The 18,725-nt window shown below is 46.1% G+C and overlaps 1 protein-coding gene across 6 annotated transcripts in view; it reads left to right on the top strand.

Moving 5' to 3' along the window:
• EBF2 (EBF transcription factor 2) overlaps positions 1–18,725 on the top strand; it is a 152,156-nt gene that overhangs the window by 5,090 nt on the left and 128,341 nt on the right. For 2 of the 6 annotated variants that reach the window (XM_083811653.1, XM_083811652.1), the window contains exons 1-5: positions 12,511–12,957; positions 14,569–14,725; positions 15,735–15,798; positions 16,095–16,150; positions 16,524–16,597. In XM_083811653.1, the coding sequence (XP_083667779.1) occupies positions 12,620–12,957; positions 14,569–14,725; positions 15,735–15,798; positions 16,095–16,150; positions 16,524–16,597 (689 nt within the window). In that variant the 5' untranslated portion in view covers positions 12,511–12,619. Of the gene's footprint in view, positions 1–8,308; positions 9,380–10,659; positions 12,369–12,510; positions 12,958–14,568; positions 14,726–15,734; positions 15,799–16,094; positions 16,151–16,523; positions 16,598–18,725 lie in introns of those variants that run through there. The other 4 variants (XM_083811656.1, XM_083811655.1, XM_083811654.1 and 1 more) reach the window with 4 other exon arrangements.

The following is an 18,725-nucleotide window of genomic DNA, read 5'->3' as shown; positions in this document are numbered from 1 at the left end:
GTTTTTTCAGGATGAGGTGAGTAGGAGGTGTCATGTCCGTTCGGTGGATGCAGCCTGCCCTACTAGCTGTGGTGAGAACAGGTAGCAGCTCTGCAACAGCAGTGTGTGAGCAACCGCGCATCAAATTCCACCAGTACACACCAGAAATTGCTACTCGGGTTGTTCAAGTGAAGTCTAAGCAAAGTTATCTCAAAATTAAATGGCAAGAGAATACGTGGTTTGCTTACCATTGGAGAAATGAAGATCCTGGTGGTGCCATGACTGCAGAGACCACAAGGTGGTGGCATTGCACAGGTAAACGGTACACGGAACGCTGTCCTTGAGGTTTGTCTTGTGTGCTAGCGAGGTTTGTTTGGGGAACAGAAATCAAACGTGTAATTTTTTCATCTGTTCCGTTACTAACCAAGAGTCAGAAGGACCTTTCTTGATGGAAGGGGCTCTTCTTTATTAGGAAACTTCCCCCTTCTGCTTCCCCCAACCCCATTACTAAGCAATTTGGAGTAACTGCCCTACAGGAGGACTGAATATGGTCGTGGTTTGGAAAAACAGCTCTGGGAATTGGCAGAGTAGGGCTGAGTTCCTGCCTTTGTGTGATTTCAGGCAAGTGGTGGAACTTTTTCATAGACCTCCGTTTCCAATCTGTAAATTAAGAGTACACCATCCTTCTATTTCCCTCTTGTGCTCTGTGTGGCCTCTTCAGTCATGGCATGTGCATGGAGTGCTTAACTTGCTAGCATCCTTTCTCTTCTTGAGCATGTAAAGTACTCTTGTAATCTTTCCAGATGTTAAGAGGTACAGCACCACAGCATTTTTCTTTTAATTGTTAACACATTTGCACAGGTTATTAAGTACCAGGGGCTCAGAGGAGATGCTAATCAGTGGGCAGCCTGTACTGAGACAGTGCTGAGCCTTTTTTTTGCCATGTGGCCTTGCTCTGTGAGCCTCCAGATTCCCACTTTAGTGCTGTAAATATGTGTTTTTTGTCTTCCTACCCAAATTGCCAAGGCTCTTCCTCTAGGAGTAGGATCTCCTGCCTGCGTGGGTCTGCTGACAGCTGCTGTTCTCCCCACGTTTCCTCCTAGCCTGCTGAAAGTACCACCAGTGGGATCATCTTGGGTCATCAGTTCAACTACACCTCCACCTCCTTCTGTTCCTCCACCAAAACAACAGTTCCTCTTAGATCTTTCCATCGCTTCTTTAGGGCCTTTCTGCAGTGCTCTGAGCTGCTGCCTTATCTGCCTGTTTGTCATCGCCTGTACCCGGAGAGCAGCGAAGGCGTAGCTGCCCCCTCCACGTACACACCTTCCCTTCTCGATCATCTATCAGTGTCTGAGGAGAAAGCTGCCTGCCAAACGCCTCAGACTTTGGAAAGTTAAAACAAGATGGGTAATCTTTTCTCTTTCCTAAGAATTACCTTTCTTGATGAGCTTTACGGGGGTGTTTGTGGTAGGTAAAAACGAAGGTCAGAATTGATCTGCTTTACTATGAAGAACTTTAAACAATGGTAATGGATTAAATCATAGAATTGTGATTTTAAATCTTATGGATGTCATCTGAATGATCAGTAAGGACTTCTGTTTTCTGCCAGCTCCTGCTCTTACATCTGACTGGCAGGAATATGTGCCTTTGATTGCTCTGACCCATACTTGTTGACTTTCACAAGTTTGAACTCTTGGATACATGGACTGCCTTGCTGGGCCTGACTGCACAGCACCCTGTACAAGACACAGCTGGTCTTCTTTTAGATGGCCAAGAGCAAATTCACTGACACTGAAACTGATGGTAAAACTTCCAATGGTCCAGTTCCCCAAGTGTATTTGTGGTACTCGGGAACAACAAATCTACCTAGGAGACTAGGGGAAAGGAAACCGGTGCAGATGTTGAAATGCATCAGATGATCAAATATTTAGTTCCTATCTTAAAAAATAATAAGTTCAGGTGTAAAATGGCAGTTGTTAGCTGTTAATACTTGTAAACTACATTCCCCATTTAAAAAGTGTGGAAGTGGAAACTTTGCAGCTGTTGAACAATATTGTGGAACTCCACAATAACATTTTATCAATATCTTAAGACTTACCTCTAGTGGAAAGCCAAACCCACATTTATACACATTATAAATGTACATATGTTCACATGTGCTATGTACGTGTTGGTGTGTAAGAGCAGTGATTCAAGTTTCAAGATGCGTGAAACACAAGTCAGTGTGTTTGGCTGACTTAACCAGGTCTGGGTGGAAAGGCAAAGGTTGTCTTGTTCCCAGCCCACAGCATGTTCCTCAAAACAGATGTTTGTGTCTTGGCTGTTGAAGGTTTATTTCTTAAATGTTGCTGTTTTGCAGGGTATATGGCAAATGTGCCAATAATTGAGCCTTGGGGAAATACTTTCCCATTCATGGATAGCATTGTCCCAGAATCCAGGAGCTTCTGAGATCCAGCCCCATCCCTGCAGCTGACCTGCTCTAACTTTGGCTTCTACGTGCTCCTACTTCCTCTGTTACTGAGCAGGAATAATCCAACAGCATTTACCTAATGCAGGTGCTGAGGAGCTTGCCTTTGTGATTGTAATTTTAAAAAAAGAAGAAAGAAAAAAAAATCAGACAACCATTTTGTAGGGTTTCTTGATATTGTGTGAATGAAGGCATTCAGCTTATGAGCTAACCTAACTAACAAAAAACTGGAGGTGTAAGGTAAGTATGTGTGCTTGGGTATTTATTCAAAAGGCTTTTGTCAACTTATGGATAATGAAGAAATAACTTGTTTGACTGTCGCAGTATTGTACTTTCATGGGAACTAGCTTGCAGTGGGCAAGCAGCAAAATAAAATAAAAATTAAGAAATGAAAACATAAAAAAATAAAGGAAAATTAAAAAACAAAACTGCCAGTTCTTCAAAGAGTACTCCTTCAAATTGGATTAACCACTGAAGAAAAACTGACTTTTGCTTGATGATTTGGAGCTATGAAATAGGAAGTGATTCTTAAGATGACTTAGTTCATCAAAAATATTGTGACTTGTTGGTGCTACATGGTGCTTACCCTGCCTGATTGAAAAAGTGACATGCACTAGAAACAGTGGATCAGGGGTTTTTGCTTTGAAACGTGAATACTTAACCAACTGGCCAAACTTGTGTAAGTCACATGCTGTACAAGACCAAACACCTAGAAAAAAGTCTTTTCTTGTTTCGTCTTGTGCTTTGTTTCTTGCCACACTGAAGTAGCAGGTATACACGAAACACAATTTTCCTCCTTTCTGCTTTCATGTAATCTTTTACATCAAAATAGTTTCCTGTCTGCTTTCTCTCTGGACACGAGTACAGCCCTGTAATTACTTGGACACAGTGGCCACAGGGCCTAGCCTTGGGAAGGAAGCACTGGCTGGCTGTACCGCTGGCAGAGAGCCAAAGCAAAGTTTGAAGCTGTTTGATACCTGCAAAGGCCTTTTATTGCCTGTAGGCTCTGTCACCATTAACGTTATTCATATTCTACGTGGGGAAAAATAAGATGCCATAAACCATCTTGTAAAATGCTTTTCCTCTCTGGGGGCTGTGCGAGCTGTGCCTCTTGGCAGCTCGGCCTTCCGCACAGCGCGTGCTCCAGGTACCCTCAGGTCAGGGCCAGCGGAGGAAATCCGGGGTGTAAGGGTGCCTGCGCACACCTCGAGGGGAAAAAGTGAGAACATTTTCTTAAGTGACAACCCAGATCTCATACCTCGGAAATTCAGGGGGATCTCCAATGCTGTAGCTATTAGGGCACATGCTTGTAGGGCATTAGTTCTTTGTGAGGTTCTCTTCTAGGATGAGTATGAGATGGGGCCAATACGGGGAAATGTTTGAGGCAGCTTTCACTGCTGTGGGTTGAAGTTCTTTGCCTCTGCCCCATGGAATACTTGGAGAATGCTTTGACCAAATAGGTGACTTTAGTGAAGGGGAGAATAAACAGATGGCAAGTCTTCAAAAGCGACTGACTGTTCTTGAGATACTCAATAGCTACGCTGCGTGGTCTGGAGTGTCCTGAGTGGTTGTCCTCTTTTCTCCTTCTGGCTTCCCTTTGTCTCTGCTTTTTCTCTCTTCTAACGTTTGGGTTATGAGCAGTGCAGTGAAGGAGCTTTATTTCTTCTGGATTAGACCTAAGTCACTGGGATGGCATGTAAGGGCAGAGTAAGTTGATGGCGCCATCCCATACTGTTTGTACTTCCAACAGGAGGTGTCGGTGGAGGTAGCAAGCACATGGAAAGCCTTTAGGTTGTGTGGCATGTACTTGCTGTAATCCAATTCCTTAGACCATCCTCAGCGATGATAACTTACTGCTTTGCTGACATTCGCTTGCATGTAGACGATGCTGAAGGACGTGGCAGTGCAGATATTTCCAAAGAAAAGCTGGAGCCTCTACTTATGAAAACTGATTTTGCTGTCTTGCTACAGATTATGAATGGAAAAAGAAATTATATGCCATATGCTCCAACATATTCTACCCTTCAGATGCTCTGAACACATGCTCTTGAAAATAACAGAGGGTGTTTTCCTTCCCTAAAGCCAAAGAATACATGTGGATGACAAAGCTGTGTCTGCTTAGGGTGGTGTTCCGAAACCCTCAGAACTTGCTCATTGCTTCTGTTGTCGCTGATGCCCTGCGGCTCTGGAGTCACCAAAGACCTCATCTCACCACTTCAGCAAATAGCTAAATGCTGGGGGAGGATGCACATGGAGAGCTGGTGTTCTTCCAGTCCCCTTCTCGCCCGTACCCCGGATCAGGCCACTGGTGCACAAGGACTCTGCAAAGCTCGGGCAGCCCATCAGGAAGGGCACATCCTGAGCAGAGGCAGCTTCTGATGGCTCACAGCGTGTGTGGCAGTCCTTATTCTTCTATCTCCATGAGAACACAAAGCAAAGAACACGTCTGAACGGAGTTACGGTTTCCTGGTCTGCTACGATTCAGACGTCTCGTGGCTCACAGTGAAGCTCGTGCAGGGCACAGCTGCCCACTGCCCAGCCTGGCTCTGCTGCGTGTCCCAGAGGTGCCTGTCACTGCCCTAATGCTCCTTCACCAGCATGAGCCCAACCTGACCGAGCGCTCCTGCTGATTCCTTAATCTGAACTGACTGAATCCTGAAGTGTGTACAGAGATCCACTTCTCATGCTATACATTCATGTTTAGATTTTCCCCCTAACCACTATTAGAAGAGGCTCATCTGCTCACCCAGGTGTGATACTGCCAATCAGCCTTGGGCCCATCACCTTCCACAGGTGTGTGCGGGTTTCTTTATCCATCCTCTTTACTGTTTCTAGTTTTTGGATATGGAAAACATGCTTGAGGTTCCCCACCTACGAGTGTTATATACATACTAACTGTAAAACATGCTAGATCCACTAACGTACAGTACGCCTATCAAAGCTAACATGGGAGCTTTTTCTTTATCCATCTGTTCTGGCTTAGCTAGCTTGCAGGACACATGTGGTACAGCCTTTTAATTTTTTTAAATAAATGTATTTATTAGCAGCGCTCTTCACTGGAAATACTTGAATAGTATCAGGTTATTTAGTAAAACATTATTTCTCCCTACCTGATACTGATGATGGGAAAGTGATGATGTTCAACCAGGCTGACCAAATACTTTTAAGCAGCATACCCATTTAGGTACGTGTACATTTCAAAGCATCTATATTTACCCTACGAATGAATACTCAAAAACTGGTGATGAAAGGAACAGTTCAAATGGTAAGCTGTAACTGACTAGCACAGAAGGCTTAGAACTCTGTGTAGATTTCTCCCCTCCTAGTAAATAATGTTTAGGCTAAACAAGGTTCTAATCACTTAGAATAAACTCCCAAATGAAAGCTCAGAATTCTAACCTTGCAGAAATCTGTTGTGAGCAGTTGGTGTTGCAGCTTCGTTGCTTGTAATACAAGCATAAATGTTTGCGGGACCAGAATCTGGTCATGTAACTTGGCAGCTTTTGAAATGCCACTTACTGAGATACAAGTCTGGTTGGCTTTATGAAGTTAGGTGTGTTAATACTTCTGTTCCACCAAATCAAGACAAAAATGTTCTTCGGATTATTGAATACAGTTCAGAGAAGAACAGAACTGTCTCTCCAAGGTTGTAAAGCTCTAATTATGATATACTGAGCTTTTAACTACCTCCTTCTTGCCTTATGGAAAGAACATAGGACTAGTCAGATTAGATTAAGCTTCTTGTATATTCTATTTTAGCTTCAAGTACCGGATGCTTTAAAAGAAGGCACAGGAAAGCTTTGCAGGAGGCAGATGTTTTGATTATTGAGCATTCCCAAGAGATATCTTCCTCATCCTAATAATTTGTCCGATGGTAGCACCAATAACCTCTAGCCAGATTCAGAATCTTGATGAGTGAGTTTTTGTTACACAAAATGGTTCAAGTTCTTCCTTGAAGCCTGCAATTGGAGGCTCCTGATAATACAACTTGCTTTAATTCTTAACCCACAAAACTCAACAGCACTTTGAGAACTGGTTTGCACTAATTTATGTAACTGCAGATCGAAAACCGCCTGCATGAGCACCACATCCGTGAGCAGCACAAAGTAAGTAGAACCCAGCCAAGGTTCTTTGTGCATGCATGTTATATGACTGCACACTCTTAGCTCTCATGGGAGGCTCTGTGTATTTGGAAAATGGCCCAGTAAAGGAAAAATCACCTTGGAGATGATGCTGGACCCTTATTCTCTCTTGTGTACTGTGACTTTTTTGGTGCCTCAGCTTCTTGGTCATCAAACAGTGTTGCATGACTTAAGTAAGTTTGTCTCTGCAAGTATCTTGAAAGCTTTACAAGCATTGAAATTTAGACGTAAAACCATCTCAAAGTAAAAGGAACAAAGGCTATAATTGAGCTTAACAGCATAATATTGGTCTGATGCAAAACCTGTTAAGTCAAACTATTTTGACAGTGTACTAGGCTTTCAACCAGACCCCGTAACTTCCTCTATGTTTATGTTGAAACCTGGGATTTATCCAAATGATGAAAGGTTATTGGCAAGTCTCAGGTGTCTGCTTATTGGAGTTATGCAAGGATGAAAAATCAGTATACTTGTTTCCTAGAAAACATATACACATACCCGAGTCTTCTCTAAGAAATATATGCACATATATACGTGTATGTGCCTGGAAAATTCCAGATTTCGAAAGCAAAGCTTTTCTGGGTAGTTAGCCCTAGCTGGTGGAACTAAAGTAGAGCTGTACTGTTACAACAGTACAACCAGGGAGGCTCTAGATATCTTTCTAGATATCTATTATTCACAGGCAGAGCTGGAAAATTAGGAATTAAGTGCAAGTTGGGCACTCCTGCTACAGTCTAGTTTGCATGAAAGTAGTTGTTTAGTACGTTAACTTGAAATTCCAAATCAAGTGTTAGGCTGTGCTCCACCAAAAGAGCTGCAAGTCCAGAGTGTTCCCAATTCTCTGTATTTTGAAACACTTCAAAAATCAAGTTTTTATCTATCAAGAGGCTTAAGCTGTGCTGACTCTTAAGTAGGCAAAGTGTCCCCGTGGCATCACTTCAGAGTGCCTATTGAAGTAATTAAAGTTAGACACCTGTTTAAGACAGAGCTGCATTGAGTTGAGGCGAGGAAAAAGAGGCCCTCGCTGTGCAGATGTGTAAGCATGAGGTTAAGCATGTGCATATTGTCAAGTAATTCTTGTAAGGCCACTCTGGTGACTAATATAGGTTACATATAAGAATGTTTGCAGTATTGGGGACCGCTTTTATTTGATTCATATGTTAATGAGTGAATGTAATTCTGCTCTTCAGTATGTCTGCACTTACCTGGTTCTTGTGGGTGATGTTTGACAGCTGGAGTTGGGTCATGAGTGTGCATCGGTGGTGGAACTAAAAAGGTGTGATAACCTCAACTTCTCTTCTTCCAGAGGAAGATTAATTTGGGTAGCTGACATGCAAAGACATAGTAAAAGCTGCCCTTGATTGTTTTCTATAAACTGGAAAATGAGACTACGAGCACAAATATACACCCACTTAAAGCATTTTTCCTGACTATGCCTGGTGGTTCAAACCTCCATGTGGTTAGAAAAACAAACTTCAGCACTAAGACTTCTCAAATCTGCATTATAAAATAAAATGGAACATATACTCCCGATGGTAAAATATTATTTGCTAACGTGTTCCAAAAACCATGCTAGGCAAAAGGCAGTAAAAGTATCTTTAAAACAAAACAAAAAACGTGGATATAAAACCTAGCAGATGTGTTTTTCTGTTCTACTGCAAAAAGCACCTACTTATCGGAGTGAATGGGAAACTCGGAAGAGGATATGATGGATGCAATATTTTCTCTTTTGGGAAAGATAAGGTGGAGAAGAAGTTATTAAATGTTTACTTATGCATTTGTAAGTTTGAAAGCATTCCTTTGTTCAACGCTGCTAAATGTGATCAGTGGAATCTCTGAAACTTGCACACTATAAGCGCTGATCAGTCGGGAGAGTTGACTCCAGTAAATGGCACCTTTACGATGCAAGAGGGAAGGGGGAGAAAGAGGGAGAGCCCAGGTACAGCTCAGGATTTTATAGCTGTAAAATCATGTTTCTAGATATTTCCAAATGCACTTGGGGGGGAGGAAGGGGAAAGCAATTTTATACTTGGGGATTAAACTTCTTCCAGCAATCAAATCGTGAGTTTGCTTCTGAGAGAACCTTTAGGTTTATTGTAAGCCCAGTTTTATGTACCCAATCCAACCAAAAGCACCTCGTTGTTTAAGTCCTTGTTTTGCATGCACCATTCAGTTCAGAGCTCGATTTGCTTACATGGTTTGGTTGCATGCACCTGAACTGCTTTAAACTTCTTGTATTAAACGTTTTAAGAAGCATTGCATATTCTCCTGTTTCAGTTAAATGGGGGTCTTGTAAATCAGGAGTACGTTCCTGAATCGGAGTGGACTTCTAAACCAGATCTGTAAGTGCTTTGTCCACGTACCAGGAGCTCAGATCACAACCTGCTCTCGTTTCCAGGAGCCACGTCTTTGGCACAGGGCATCCTCTGCAAGCGAATGGTTTGTTTGCTCTGCTCTTGGGCTCCTGAAAGTTCTTTTCGGGGAGCTCTTTGTTTGACAAATACCGTTGTATTTCCAAACCTGTGGTGTGTGCTTGCATGCAAACAGCCTGCCTTGTGCAGGACTTAATTTTAAGCTGTTTGTAACAGGAACGTTTATTTTCTGGTGCAGTTGTGAAGGGAAACTTTCAGTGAGATTATTGGATAAAGACGGAAAGAGTTATCAGTGTCAGAGGGAAAAGGATAACTTTCACCTGCAGTTTGTTCCCTTGAGACACCTGAAGGATGCAGGATTCTCCCGAGTGAGTAGGAACGCGAACGAAACGCTGCCTTTCCAGGGTCTTCTCCAGGCGCAGGTTAGCCTTTTTCATTCCCTTTTTCGCCTTAAACGTGAGAGGAAACAAGCGCGTTTTTAGGGTAATGCTTTGAAAGTACCTGATAATCTCTCCAGCCTAGGTTTCCCCCTGCTGCGGGGCCCAGGAGCCTGGGGCACGCTCCCGGCCGTGCCGGGCGCTTCTCGGAGCTGTACGAGAAGAGGATCGGCTGCTCGGGGCTGCCTTCTCCTGCCCGAGCTGTCCTCGGCAGGGCTCGCAGGGTTTCGTGTGTGCGTGTTTTCTTTGGGTTTTGGTTTGGTTTTGCCAGGCTCGTCCCGCCGCCGTTCCCCGGCGGCATTCACCTGGCACCGCCCGCTGGAAGCGGCTCCCGTAGCCCTCAGCGCGGACCCCAAGGCAGCGCGGGGGCAGCGACGCCGCTGCTCGCTTCTCTCGGGGAATCGCCGTCAGGAGAGCCGGGCCGAGAGGGGCTTTTCGCGACTCTCCGTAACCCAAGTGCTTGAAACGGGGGCTCTGGACGCGGTGTTTGGCGTTCCAGCAGTGTTTAAGAAGTGCTGCCTCTTGCAGACGCACCCCAAAGGGGAGCGACTTCCCGGCGGAGCGATGCCTCCCCCCGGCCCGGCGCTGCCCTCGGCTCCCTTCATTTGTCCCCGAAGTGCCAAATTCTGGTGGCAGCTGTTTGGGGTGAGGAGAGAGCAGCTCCTCTGACCTGCGCCGCTGCCCTCTGACCCGCCGTGAAGCCCTAAAAGCCCGGCTCCCCGCGGCACACGAGTCCCCATTGTTCCTAAAGCTGGCCCGGCCCCGGGGCTGGGGCTGGGGGGGCTCCTGGGCTGGATCCGGATCCGCAGCCGAGCGGCTGGAGGTCGGGGGGAGCACTTTCCCCATGGGAACCCAGCAGCCCCGCTTGGGGAATTCCGCAGGGTGCCACTGCCCCAAATAATCCTAGTCCACAGAGGGGCTCTTACCGGGGGAAAGGTACCCGTGCCTATTACGAAAGTAAAACCAAATTCGCTGTAACGCATCCGTTTACATTGCACGTTCTTATTCTATTACATTTTTTTTTTTTTGGATGTGTCACCCTGTTTTCTGACCGGAGAAATCGCATCGCAGGGCTGTGAACATCCCGGTGTTGGCCTCCGCTCGGAGCAGCGCTGAGCTGCCCGTGCTTTGCTTTATAACGCCCGCCTTGCCCCTGGCCAACGTGACAAAATCACCGGGTGCGCGTTGATCAATTTGGGGAGGGGGCTGGGGTGGGAAACGTCCTTGAGCAGGGATCGGGTGAGATCTGGATCACCTAAAAGTCTGTCGCTTCTGTAGGCAGAGCGATCCGGAGTGCCGGCTTTGCCCTCGATCGCGCCTGAATTAAGGATACGTTTTATGAAAGTCTTCGGGGAAGGTTTGAATTTGTGATTTTTGTTTCAGGAGAACCGTGTCAAACTTACTGGGAATAACCCGGCATTTAGCAGAAAGGTGCCTTCTGAAATCTGAGTGTGCGCGGGTGGAAGGAGTTAGAAATACGAGATCGATTTCCGAATTAATCTCATCCCGTTAAAAAATAAAGCGGGTTAAAGAGGAGCTGCGGATAATGAGCGAAGGAAATCCTGGCGCTGTCCCTTTAACTACCGAACATCTGATTCCCTCATCTGGCAGATGGTCGCTGAGCACAGATTTGCATTCATTGTCTTGAAATCTGTTTTCGCGTTGCTGTTAGATGGATTTCAGAGGCGGATCTATACACGGATCCCGCTACAAAAGGGCCGGGGGGGGGGAAATATCAGCGAGACAAAGTAGTTTTAAGAAAAAACCCAACTAAAACCACAGGTAGCGTCCTGCCTCACCGCCGGCTGGGCTGGGGGAACTCCGCTTTCCTTTCCCGGGCCATCTTTCCCTCGGCAGGACCTTACGAGAAGTTTTAAGGCCGGCTGGAGGAACGGGGGCTGCCCTGCCCGTGTCGCGACATGGCGCTCAGGGTGGCACCCCGCGGGCAAAGCCTCCCCGGGCAGCCCCGTTCGTCGCTTCGATCCGTTTCAAACCCGGCGCCCCGGCACCCGCGCGGCTGCTTTATTAATTAATTTATTCTATATATTTATTAACGGCTTCGCGGAGCCGCCCGGTTACCGCGGCTGGACCGCGTGGGGCTGAGAGGCTGCAAGCCGGGGGCCGAGCTGAGGTGCCCGGGATCCGCTACCGGACCCGGACCCGGTTCCGCTCCGGGTCCCGGTCCCGGTCCCGGCCCCACTCCCGATCGCGCTCCTGGACCCGCTCCCGGCCGGGCACCGGGGCCGGAGCAGAGCGGGGGAGCCGCGCCCTGAGCCCTCCAATCGGGGCGGGCCATGCAAATGAGATGCCCTTTTATGGTACCCGGCCCCGCCCCCTGCCCGCCGTGCCCCATTGATGGTGTCGGGGCCGGGAGGCTGCGGCTCCTCCCCGGCGCGGGCTGCCCGCCGCAACGCTCCGGCTCCCTCCCCGCTCCCCTGCCTTCCCCGAGTCATCCCCAGCCCTTCTTCCCTTTTTTTTTTTGTGTTTCCCCCCCGGATTGGGCAGCAATCAATCCTTCTCCCCCTGTCTTTCGAGAAACAGGTGATCCTCGTTACCCGCGAGCGGTTGCTGGATGCAGTTTCCTCGCCCGCGTTTGAATGATGATGATCCCAGGCAAGAGTGAATCAGCGTAACTTTTGCTCGGCGAGAGGACAAACTTTTTCCCCCTCACTGAAGGCATTAAAACACACGTAGCACCTAAAAGCAGAAGAAGTTGGTTTTAACGCTGAAGTTCTCCACTTCCCTGGGATTTGTGTGTGTCACTTGCAGAGGCTGCGTGTTTTTCTTCTCCTCCCGTATCCCCCCCCCAAGGAAACTGTTGCCAGTTGGAATAGACTTTTTAAATGTTTGGGATTCAAGATACTTTAGGAAGAGGACCAATTCTGAAAGATAAATCTCTAGGTTCTGAAATGGATTCCGTCAGGTCCTGGGTCAGAAACGTTGGGGTTGTGGATGCAAACGTAGCAGCACAAAGGTAACCGTCACTGCATTCCCCCTCTTCTTCCGTGCTTCTTTTTTATTTTCTATTTTTAAGCAAACCTTTTCCTTACTCCCTCTTGTTATTTTCATTTGACATTAAATTTATTTTCTCCCTTTCTGACACCCCCCTTCCTCCTTCCCGGTCTTTTCTACTCACTGAAGGCTCAAGACAATACGGCTATTGCTGGGGACAGGCGCTCCAAAGCCGGAGAGCATCAGGAGCCCTAAAATCCAGCGCGGGCTCGGATGACAGAGCTCCGATCGTTTTCCTCTTTTTTTTTTTTTTTTTTTTTTTTTAGCGCAGAGGGCTCTCGGTGGGAGCCGCTTGTACGCAGCGCTGTAGGCGACCCCTTCCCACTTTCGGGGGCAGACAGCCGAACAGGAGGGAACCGAGTTAAAACCAACTTCGGTGCCGCTCTTCTCCCCCGCCCGCCCCCCGGTGCATCTTGGTTTCCTCAATTCAGGCGGCTCCGGGGCTACCGGGGGCAGCGGCCAGATCCCACCCCGCGGCCCTGCGGCCGCTGCTGCCGGCTGCCGGGGCAGGAGCGGACCTGGAACCGCGGGGGGAGCCGCCGGGGCTTGGGGTTGGTCGCTGTGGGGTTTGGGGCCTTTTTTTTTTTTTTTTTTTCTTGTTTGGGTGGGGTGGTGTTTTGGTGTCTTCTCTTCCACACTTTTTTCCCCACTCCTATCCTCAGCTCAATCTGTGCAGGACCTCTGTCCCAGTCTCTTCCCTTTTTGGCTGAGGTGATAAAAACTCCTTTAAGTACCATATATCTACTTGTCCCCTCACTCTCTGGATACATTTTTCCCCCCCAAAAAAATACCGGTATAGCGCCGGGAAGGGGAAAGCCGAAGGAGCCGGGGAGCCAGCTGCTTTTTAGTGAACATAGCGACAAGGTGAGGGCACGCACCGGCGGGTGGGACGCTGTAGGAATGGTAGGTACCTCGGTGCCCCCACCCACGGCCTGATCCAAGGTTTCCCAAGCACCATGGGAGGAGTTATCAGAGTTTTAGGAATGCCGATAGATGGTTTAAAAAATACGGGGGAGGGGTGGGGGGGACCGGGGACGTTTATTCCCGGGAAAACCGAAAGTAAAAGGAAAGGCTGCGGGGGAGCCGCGGAGGTGCAGCCGCGCTGGGCTGTCTGGGGGCAGCGCCGCTTTTATTTCAGGGATCAGTAAGAAACCCCAAATCCGAGCTCTTCGCTGCAGGGCGAGAGGCAGCCCCCCCAGGTGCGGTTGTGGCAGATGCGGGGAGCTCACCCCGTGCCTCTCTGGCGAGGGAAAGCACGGGGAAAGCTCCGAAAGCCTTGAATACTTGTGCCCGTGCAGCAGAGCTGTTGTGGGGACGCCAAAGCAACTCTGCCTCCCAGCTTGTCCTGCAGGTACACTGAATTCGTGTGCTCCGTGCTACGGAGGTGCCCACGGGCACCTATTTTCTCTGCAGGAGGTAAAAATCAGCGTTAGGAGAGGGAGGCTCGGCTCGTTTCACTACCAAACAGGGCTGCAGGTCGGGACACGGCGGGCACACGAACATCCCAAGCCGGGAGATGCGTGGGAACCATCGCCGGGGCTGAGCGGAGCCGGGGGCTCCCTAACTCAAATTCTCGCCGGGTAAATCACAAACCGCACGCCCAGGCACCGGGTCAAATAGCCAGCCGCTAAAGCCCGCGGCGACCAACTTTGCTGCTGGGGCAAGCAGGTGCTGTGCCCGAAACCGGCTGCCTTGTACCGCAGCTGGTGCCGGTGCCGGTCCGGAGGAAACGCGCTCAGGTCGGTTGTCTTCTCCGAGAAAAGCAACCCAGGGTGCGAGGCGCCGGGAGCGCTCCGTGCCCAGAAAGGTGCCGGCCGAGGAGGAAGGAAAACACCGCCTTCAGCACCAACTTCTCGGGTTTAACGCTCCGAGCCCGGCGGGTTTTTTTGCCCTCGGAGTGCAGCTGCGCCGCCCCGGGCCGCGCAGGAACGAGCGGCTGCAAATTTGGGCACCGCCGCCGGGGGAAGCGCCAAGCTCGGAGCCGGCGGTGGCAGGGGACAGGGGGGGACCTGGAGCGGCACCTGCACCGGGCCGACCGCTCCGGGCTTCTCCCGAATCCCTTCTGCCGTGCCCGCCCGTCGTTTTGCTCGTACTGCTGCTGCACGGATTTGTAATGTCTTTGTCTCTCCCCCCACACCCTATCCCGTGTGTTTCCTCCACAGCGGAGTAGCTTTGTCCAGAGCTCACTTTGAAAAGCAGCCACCCTCCAACTTGAGGAAATCCAATTTCTTCCACTTTGTTCTGGCTCTCTACGACAGACAAGGGCAGCCTGTGGAAATAGAGAGGACAGCTTTTGTGGACTTTGTAGAAAACGATAAAGTAAGGCTTGCTGTCTTTCTTTTCCCTCTTTTCCCCTCCAGATTTCGTCTCTTCTCCCTCACAGAGCTGCTCACCTTTAACAATACCTGTTGTACTGGTCCTTAGCAAAATAAAACCAGCTCTTGGTCCAGGGTTCAGGTGCTTTGGAAAAGCTGCTGCCCTCTGTGTGCTGCTCTAGCTGAAAAGGCTTGTAAGGTTGTATCAGGAATACAAAGGGAATTTCACAAATCCACTAAAAATAGAACAAAAAAATCACGGGGGACAAAGAATGATTGATTTTATTTTTTATTTTAAAAATCAATCAGATCTGCCAAGTTTTATTAGTTCCCTAAGAGGAGTGGAATCTGACCTGTAATGTGTCACAGTATCTGGTGGGCTATGTATTTCTCAAGGCTCCAAAGTCAGTGGCAGGACCTGAAAAGCATTTCTTTTTGTATTTTAAATCCGTGTGTTAAGCACCTCATGTTGTTTCATACTATTGTTTTTACAGTTATTTTCTTAGTCATAGAAAAAGACTTTTTAATTGTAAAGGATGCTCATAAATAATGCTTTTAGAAAATTACATTAAAAAAATATCCTGCAAGAAAACACTCTGTAACGTAACCTTCAGGATGTAAATATCAGTAGTGATTCCAGATAACACTGTTGCAAAGTAATGAACACATTAAAGACAAGAAGCACTAGGCATTTCTACTCTCAATCTGTTTTATATTAGCTGACTTACAATGTGCACGTTCATCTTGTTGCCTTGAAAAACTTGAGAGCATAATAGCAAATAAGAGAGGAAAAGAAGTTCTTGAACTCCTCTAGGAAAAGATGTCAGCAGTATTTTGTAGTTTGTCCTGGGTCATTCGGAAGGTTAATATATCCCAATCAGTGAATTCACCTCGCGGAATTTTAATGAACTTCATTGTCACTTCCATCATGATTATCAGTTTTTGCATTTTAAATGTGCCAAATAAGTTCTGGAAGATTTTTTTATTTTTATTTTTTTAAATTCTCTTTCCAGGAGCAAGGCAATGAAAAGACAAACAACGGCACACATTACAAACTCCAACTCCTTTATAGCAACGGTGAGTCCCCTTTCCAGTCATCTTCTGTGGGCACTGAACTGAGGCAAGGTTTGTAGGCGCTGTCACGATGATTTCTAAAATGCACTGCAGTTCCCTTCTGTGGTGCCTCCTTATCACAGGGATGGGCTCTGAAGATTACCTCGTGGCGATGGGTTTGGGAAGCACACTAGAGGAAACAAAAGTAGCTGATGTTGCTGAGGATTTTTAATAAGGCACTAGATGAAACTAAATGTGTATGTTCTGTAAGGAAAGGCGCATGTAACAGTATTAATGGCTGCGTTTCTCTCTCGCTCTAGGTGTCAGGACTGAACAGGATCTGTATGTTAGACTCATTGACTCAGTCACTAAGCAGGTGAGCACAGCTAATATATGCCGGGCTATCCTGCTCCACCTCATCCTCGCTCTTTTCTTCTCTTTGCCCCGCATGATTTTTCATCTCTGGTTCATTTTTGTCTCTTTTCCACATGTGTTACAGTCCTTATTTTTGCCTTATTTTTGAGAATAATTAAATTATTCTCTGAAGTTGTGCCCCCCTGGATTGTAGGGTTTTGTCCACATTTTATCAACACTACTGTATAAGCTGCCTTCCTGTTCAAAAAGGCTTTGAGAAAGGCATTTATTAGCTGATCATGACAAAGGTAAAAAGCCTTCACCTGAAATTTGAATATTATCACCAGCAAGTAAAACCCTAATGCTATTGACTGACCCCTTTTCTTCATTTTTAGCCCATAACTTATGAAGGACAGAACAAGAATCCTGAAATGTGCAGAGTTTTGCTCACTCATGAAGTCATGTGCAGGTAAGGTGACTTTACTAATGGCATACAATTTGTTAGGCTTGCTTGCATGGATGTTGGAAGGGCTTTTCTGATGAAGTTGGAGGCAGGACGAGTTTGATTTTTGAGTCAGAGACACTGCGTGTCAACCGACTTTTTTTCTATATGTGGATAAGATTTGATTTGGATTCGATACAGATTCCTTTTTTTGTTTGTTTGTTTTTTGTGCAACAGATTTAGCAGGCTCAGGCCCGCAGCCTGAGCTGCATTCTTTTTCTTCTGTAAGCTAGGCCTTTGCATGTGCCGTCTAAATTGATACTTTGCACGTACTTATTTCTTACAAAATTCCTGTGAACCTTTCATGAACAGTTTGACTTAGACATTTTACCTGAAAACTAGAAGGTATTCTCCTTGTAATCTTCTTTGGTGAAATATTTTACTTTTCTTAATTAAATTAACATAATTAATTTTACTTAGTTCCTCCCCTTCCAAAAAATCCAAGCAAGGAAGAAAACTCTCAAACCAAAGCCCAAATCCTTCCCTTCTATACTTTGTAAGCAATATTTATAGGACTTCAATCTTTTAATTAAAAAAGACACTATTTTTAATATGTAAAGTTATAAATTAGAGGGTAAAATGAGTTGAGGATGTTTTTAATAACATTTGTATAAATCTGAAGTTACATGTACCTTATGTATGTACATCGTGCTTCCATGGTAACTTATTACTTTTCCTGTTCTCGTGTAATTAAATTTTTTTTCAATACATATAACAATGCAAACAGTCAATGTTCTTATATTAAAATGTGCTAAATTGTGCGTAGAATGTTCTTTCATAAGATGAAAGGCAAAACCAATCTTGACCTTTATTAAACACATTTTGTGATTTATTGTATTAGTGGGGGGGTGGTGAAGTAGTTGGACTGAATGCTGCTTCTTTTAATGCTGCTATTTGCTACTATTTTTGTTCCCTTCTAAGTCAGCTTCCAAGTTACTATAGTAGTAAGAGCAGCTTATTTGGGCAGGCTTGTCAAGGGGAAGTCTCAGTTTCAGCACTTAAAAGGAACAGAATAATTGATGTAATTGTTAAATGTAATAAGAATCAAGTAAACGCATAGTGTTTATCTGTTATGCTTTGCTCTCCTTAATTAAGACGCTGAGCATTGTTACTTTTGAGCAATTATCACATATGTATGCGCAAACACAGCTCGTGTTGTGGATGGGCTGCACGCGACGCGCGCTTTACGAGGACCTATAGATGCGGTAGCAAAGATCAAAGGGTTGTGTGTCACTTTTTGGCACACCTGGAGGTTACGTACAGATTTAAATATATGTGCTTTTCCTGCTAGTGAAAGTCTCTTCTATAATTAGCTGAATGTGAAGCAGAAAAATCTTTGAATTGCTACGCGATTGGGTTCTTGCTTGTGAGAATAAAATAAGTCAGCGAACTTTGTCTCTGCTTTTCTGTACAGAGAGAGGCTCTATTCTAGAAGTTAAAATAGCGCAGCAAACGTAGTGCTTTAAAATAAAATTGGCTTGTTTTTCTTCCCTGTTTCTTCCCTCTGCTTTCAAAGTATCAAACACTCTGTTCATCTCTTACATACCTGGCCTCCACTGGTGCCTGTAACCGTATTCCGTGCTTGATTTAAGGCAGCGTTCTACAAATGTAAACCATTATTCAGATTGTGCTGAACTTTCCTGCTTGATAGATTAGCCAAGGAAGAATTACAGCTCAGGGGTGTCCTTTCCATGTAAAACACAGATTAGTGAACCAAATCAAAAGCGCTCTGCAGCCTAATCAAGACATTTGATTTTAAATGTCTTGTTTTCCTAAAGTATCTCTGAACAGGATGCTGTGTATCCTGAAGAGGCATTATACCTATCACTTTGAATAATGCCCAGGGAACGGATCCAGTTCTAGTTAAACTTGACATTTTATTTTATTTCTTTTAAGTACAATAATCAAATGTTCCTCATTGTGTGCTGCTTAAGTGGCAGCATCAATTTTTAAAGCCCCTAGTTTAGTTTGCATTAGTAACAGTATATAAAAATTTAATGCACTGTACCCGCTCTGCTGTCCAAATTGATGCCTCCTGTTTTTAAAAAGCAGGGTCTGGCTGTCTTTCTGCTCCCCTTCTTCCAATCTTTGCTAG

Source organism: Anser anser (genome assembly GCF_964211835.1).
Source record: "Anser anser genome assembly, chromosome: 26".
NCBI classification, from domain to species: Eukaryota; Metazoa; Chordata; class Aves; order Anseriformes; family Anatidae; genus Anser; species Anser anser.
The sequence above is the reverse complement of the archived record's forward strand: the minus strand, read 5'-3'. Positions and strand labels throughout refer to the sequence as shown.